Here is a 6,000-nt window from a genome sequence, read left to right on the forward strand (position 1 = left end):
CATAATCACTGCACTTGTAGGTTCTGCCTGTGGACCCTCTAGTGCTGGGCCCTGTGAGCCGTTCTCCACAAAGCTTTTTGGACAGACATTGGGATGGGAGAGAGCTATGGAGCTGGAAGCTGATACTTTGGAGGGCAGAAAAGGACTTCTGCTTTATTAGTAGGAAGGTGTCTGTCTGTGATTGTTTGTAAGCCTCTACCGAGAACTGAGATTGCTTCTCTCCAGGCTTTGCCCATTAGCAATTCTCCAAATTCTTGTTCTCATCTCTTTTCAGGAGAATGGAAGATGTTATCTTTCCTCCCAACCAGTTCCCTTCCTTCGTCTGAGTAGGCAACAGGAGAACAATCTATGGCTCCTGCATCATTCACAAAGGGAGAATTTGGTTCATTAATTGTCAAGAACACTAGTTTTAGCAGCAAGGGTAGAAAAAGGTCAAGAATTGGATTCTATTCAGTTGTCTTTTCAGGATCACTTTTCCTTTGATTCAAGGCTGCACCTATGTTTCTCAGGTCCCTTTCTCTAGAAGCCTCTATCCAAGTCAGATAGTGGAAAAATTTTAATTGCCTTAAAGGCCAGATGATTCTCTATCCACTTCCCCTCCTGAACTCTATTACCCTCACCTGAAGGAATTCTCATAGGATCCTTGCTTCCCTGTGAGAAAATCCAGGAACCAGGGACTAAAGCTCCAAGGGACTGAGTTAAACTCAGGCTTCGGAGCAGGTGGAGGGGAGAAGCAGGTTAACAGAAAAAGAAGCAACCTTCTTTCTGCAGCAGGATCCCCCCGAACCCAACCTCCTCTGCCCCGGACTGGCCTGTAACCTGTGAGAAAAAGAAAACTGCTGGGAAGGGGAGAGAGGGGAGCCAAGGGTGTCTATCCTCAGATCCCTGTCTTTCATTCTTCAGAAAGATAAACTCTAATGAAGGGTAAATGAGGGCGGGAAAAGCCCTGAAAGTACAGTTCAGAGAAGACGAGAGACGCCAGGACCTCCCTCGCACTCCTCGCGGGGGCACTTCTGGAGCACGGAGGAGGTGGAACCGGCCTGTGCACCCTGCAACCAATCAGAAAGGTGCCTCGCGTTCCCTGGCGACCCTTAAGGCTTAATAGGTGGTGTAGTGGTAAGAGGCGGGATGGTGAGAGCACGAGCTCCACCAGCCAATCGCAGAGCTCCCTGGGAGGGAGGGGCGGTGCCTCTGGAAACTGGAGGCGGGGCTGTTTCCTTGGCAACGATCCTAGCCCTCCCAGAGCGGGGGAAGGGTGGAGATTAGGAGAAGCAGCGAGTTGCGGGGGGTGGGGGGGACCAGGAGGAGTGAGGGTGGGAGCGCCCGTATGGGGGAGTGGAGTTCGAAGAGGGGCGTCCCGGACTCAGGAGCCTCGATGAGGCTAAGTCGGGGGTGAGGGTAGGGGGTAGGTCTGTCCAGGTTCCCGAGACGCGGCCAGAACTGACCCCAAGGCCCGGGAGGGGAGGGGAGCTAGACACCGCCCCCGCTGGCGCCGGGAAGCGTCGCTCCTTCTCGCTGACCTTGGTCTCTCTTGTTGCCTCGCCCTTGGCCACAAGCACTGACGGACGCAGGGCCCAGGAGACAGACAGATAGGCCCTCGGGCGGACGGAGACCTACGACATAGGCACATAAACTGCCCGAGCCTCTCCCGCGGGCTCCAGGGCGCCCAGTCTTCCCCCTACCTCGACGTCGGGGCCATCCTGCCCAGGGTTAATGCCAACGAGTTTCCACCTCCAGCCACTCCTAGAGAGGCCGCAAAGCTAGCCGGCGGGGGAACTGGCCGCGGACGGACACTTCCTGTGCGGAGGGGAGGGGGTCGGCCAGCCGCAGCCCAGCCGGGGGCTGGGAGGCCAGACGACGGGGTCTCGGGTGGGGAGCGGTATCGGGGGGCAGCAAGGCGAGTCGTGAAGCCCCTCACCTCTGAGGCCACGACGCTTGGGGGCCTGCGAGGACCTCAGGGCAAGCCGAGACCTTGTGGGTGGGGGCGGGGCCGCTTGTAGGGGAGGGGCCCGGCGGGCCGGAGAGGCCCAGGGTCAAGACGTCCGGCCTCAGGGGCCGGGGCTGGACAGCCGGGTCTCCTGGCCGGCGCTGAGCGGGCGGCCGGCGAGGGCTCGGGTCTTGGGGCGCTCAGACCAAGTCGCAGGATCGTCCACCATCGCCCCTGCCGCCGCAGTGGGAGCCGGCGGGGATGGAACGGGAGGCGTCGCCGTGGGGCCCCGAGCCCCGAGCTATGCAAAGTCCTGATGAAATGGGGAGCCCTGAAGGGTCCCTCAAAGGTGAGGGAGGGAGCGCCCCTCCGAGAAGTGTGCCTGGGAGCGGGAGAGGGGGCTGTGGTGGGTGGGAGGGGACGAAAGCAGGGGGCTTGGACACCTGGGACTTGGAGGAGGCGGGGTCGGGACCCGGTGGCCTGGGTTTGCTGATGGGGAGGTGGGAATTTCAGCACTTGCCCAAGGGCCAGCGACCCTAATTGAGGAGGAGGGAAAGATTTGTGTCAATTAATGGTGGGACCCAGTAACCTTCCAGGTCCCACACAATCTGGGTTTTTTGTAATTCTCTGATCCTGCAGGTAACATGAGTGAGAATGAGGAAGAGGAAATTTCTCAGCAAGAAGGCACTGGGGACTATGAGGTCGAAGAGATAGCTTTTGGGCTTGAACCCCAGAGCCCTGGTTTTGGGCCACAAAGCCCAGAGTTTGAACCCCAAAGCCCCAGGTTTGAGCCTGAAAGCCCAGGTTTTGAGTCCCGAAGCCCTGGATTTGTGCCCCCAAGCCCTGAATTTGCACCCAGAAGTCCTGAATCAGATTCTCAGAGCCCCGATTTTGAAACTCAGAGCCCTAGGTATGAGCCCCAAAGCCCTGGGTATGAACCCAAGAGCCCTGGATATGAACCCCGGAGCCCTGGGTACGAACCCAAGAGCCCTGGGTATGAACCCCGGAGCCCTGGATATGAATCTCAGAGTCCCAGGTATGGGACTCAGAGCCCAGAGTATGAACCCCAGAATCCGGAGTTCAAAACCCAAAGCCCTGAGTTTGAAGCTGAAAGTTCCAAATTCCAGGAAGGTGCAGAAATGCTTCTGAATCCTGAGGAAAAGAATCCCTTGAGCATCCCCTTGGGAGTCCACCCCTTGGACGCCTTCACCCAGGGGTTTGGGGAACAGCCTGCAGGGGGCATGCCCCTAGGGCCCCCATTTGAGATGCCCACGGGGGCCCTGCTGGCTCCACCCCAGTTTGAGATGCTCCAGAATCCCCTGGGCCTGACGGGGACCCTTCGTGGTCCAGGCCGCCGGGGTGGCCGGGCCAGGGGTGGGCAGGGCCCAAGGCCCAACATCTGCGGCATCTGTGGGAAGAGCTTCGGGCGGGGATCCACCCTGATCCAGCACCAGCGCATCCACACGGGTGAAAAACCCTATAAATGTGAGGTCTGTAGCAAGGCCTTCTCCCAGAGCTCTGACCTCATCAAACACCAGCGTACCCACACGGGTGAGCGGCCCTACAAGTGTCCCCGTTGCGGCAAGGCCTTCGCTGACAGCTCTTACCTGCTTCGCCACCAGCGCACCCACTCTGGTCAGAAGCCCTACAAGTGCCCGCACTGCGGCAAGGCCTTCGGTGACAGCTCCTACCTCCTGCGGCACCAGCGCACTCACAGCCACGAGCGGCCCTACAGCTGCCCCGAGTGTGGCAAGTGCTACAGCCAGAACTCCTCCCTGCGTAGTCACCAGAGGGTGCACACTGGTCAGAGGCCCTTCAGCTGTGGCATCTGCGGCAAGAGCTTCTCCCAGCGCTCGGCACTTATCCCCCATGCCCGCAGCCATGCCCGTGAGAAGCCCTTTAAGTGCCCTGAGTGTGGCAAGCGCTTTGGCCAGAGCTCGGTGCTCGCCATCCACGCCCGCACCCACCTGCCAGGCCGCACCTACAGCTGTCCCGACTGCGGCAAGACCTTCAATCGCTCCTCCACGCTGATTCAGCACCAGCGCTCGCACACGGGCGAGCGGCCCTACAGGTGCGCCGTGTGTGGCAAGGGCTTCTGCCGCTCCTCCACGCTGCTGCAGCATCACCGGGTCCACAGTGGGGAGCGGCCCTACAAGTGCGATGACTGTGGGAAAGCCTTCTCTCAGAGCTCCGACCTCATCCGCCACCAGCGGACCCATGCAGCCGGCCGGCGCTGACCCGGGGCCCTGTCGGGGTTAGGGAGCTGGTAGGCAGAAAAGAAGGGGACAGGGAGCTACAGCAACTTTGTGAGAGAATAGTGGAGACTCTGGAGGAGAAAAGAGATTCTAGGAGGTGAGGGGGCCAGGGTGGAGGAAGTGACATGCCCTGGAGAGTTGTGGTAAATGGGCTATGAAGAGGGGTTGGAGGGAGGCCAAGCTGGCAGCCGGAGGCTCTGGGAGAGATCGAGAAAGAGGTCAGCGGAGAGCTGGCCTCAGCAGCAGCATGCCCCTTGGTGGAAGCCTGGCTTGGCAAAGAGCTAGATGGGGGTGGGGGGAGGGGGGGGTCGGGTTACTTAATTAGATTGGGTAGCTTAGACTGGTAGCTACTGAGACCCTCATTGAATCAGGAAGGGGTGAGGGGAGGGATGGGGCCCAAAGTGGGGCCTGGCTTCTGAGCACAAACCCCAGCCTCTCTTGTCTTCCTCAGGCTTTGGAGCCCCTGAATATGAGTTCAATAAAAACCTTTATGTGGTAAAAGAGACTTGTCCTTAAATTTTGTGTGTGGATAGTGCCCTGGGCATTGAGAGACGCTGGGTCATAACGGCAGCCAACGAAGCCATAACCCTTGTCTGGGAAGTGCTTTTATATTCAGCGTTTCACCGGAATCCTATAATCCGAGGCACAGGAGACATGACTTGCCCATATCTACTCAAGTTCATGTCCTGTGCTTTGAATCCTGCACAAATGCGAAGGGTGTGAGAAAACTCTCAACTTTGTTCACAAACACGGAGGGTCTGTCCTTGGGCCAGAAAACAGACCCTGATTCTCATATCCAGGCCTAGAGCCTGCATTCCTGCATTCCTGGGCTCCCAGCACCCAGCTGGGCCATCCCTTCCCCCTCCCAGCTGGAACCTCTGGCCACCCTTCTGTACACACTGACTGACCGTGTGTCAGTTACAGGGAGTGTCTCCAGTTCCAGCCCCACCCACAAGGGAACATACCGGATCCAGTATGAAGGTTAGACAGCTTCAGGCTTCAAGACCCTCCCACCAGGCTGGTCCTTTTTAGGACCACCTTGTTACTACCCCACCTTTCTCCTACTTTACTATCTGAGTCTCAGCCCTCCCAACACTCGACTTCTCAGGAAATGATGGGGAGTTGGTGCCATCAGTCTGGGGGATTCTGGAGTGTGGCCAGTCATGACCTTAGTTGAGGAGGCTAGGCTGCACCTCAGGGAATTACCCAGCTGCCGGACACATCTTGAGATGAACACTTACGGAGGGCTGAGCAGTGCCCTGTCAAGGAGACATTCAGAACATGTCTGCCGGGCACCACCTGCCCCCAGCAACTCAGCCTCACAGGCAGGTGGGGAGTCATTGCTCCATGAGACCTCTAGGGCCCCACGCCCATCCTCATAGCTGCCTTAGAACTTGTCAAAAGCAAATAACCTCTCTAAGCACATTTCAGTCCAACCTCTTGTGATCTATAAACTCTGGAAAGGGGCCCCAGACACGTAGTTCAGTAGTTTCGTGTGTTTAGTGGTTTTCAAAGTTTATATGATTTTGGATACAGAACATTACTTTTCAAGTGAAATCTCAGTTTTTTAAAGACCTTTGTAAAATGTATGCATATTTCTGTACAGACACCCTACTATACACAATTTCAGATAGTAAAATACTCCAGTTCTCTCACATCTAATATAGTTCATATATGTTGAACAGAACTGCATTTGAATATCTGACATGATATCACATTAGTAGACATTTACTGCAGCATTTATTTCAATTATACAATTCAATCTCCTTATTTTGGAGGTGGATTTTTCTTTGGCTCCAAAATGTAGGCACTTGAAAG

General features: G+C 56.7%; 1 protein-coding gene and 1 long non-coding RNA gene across 2 annotated transcripts; both read left to right on the plus strand.

Moving 5' to 3' along the window:
* Positions 1-682: 682 nt before the first annotated feature.
* Positions 683-1,026, plus strand: LOC147345131 (uncharacterized). Its single transcript, XR_015154560.1, has 2 exons — positions 683-821; positions 904-1,026. It is a non-coding gene; the product is annotated as an uncharacterized LOC147345131 (long non-coding RNA).
* Positions 1,027-1,799: 773 nt separating this feature from the next.
* On the plus strand, positions 1,800-4,683 carry ZNF768 (zinc finger protein 768). The gene is made up of 2 exons (XM_086374936.1): positions 1,800-2,276; positions 2,567-4,683. Exons 1-2 carry the CDS (start codon positions 2,189-2,191, stop codon positions 4,162-4,164), a joined length of 1,686 nt encoding a protein of 561 aa, XP_086231062.1. The 5' UTR covers positions 1,800-2,188; the 3' UTR covers positions 4,165-4,683.
* Positions 4,684-6,000: the final 1,317 nt, after the last annotated feature.

This window comes from Bos grunniens, chromosome 25 (assembly GCF_055505025.1).
Source record: "Bos grunniens cultivar Pamir isolate PY7600 chromosome 25, Bosgru_T2T1.0, whole genome shotgun sequence".
Lineage (NCBI taxonomy): Eukaryota > Metazoa > Chordata > Mammalia > Artiodactyla > Bovidae > Bos > Bos grunniens.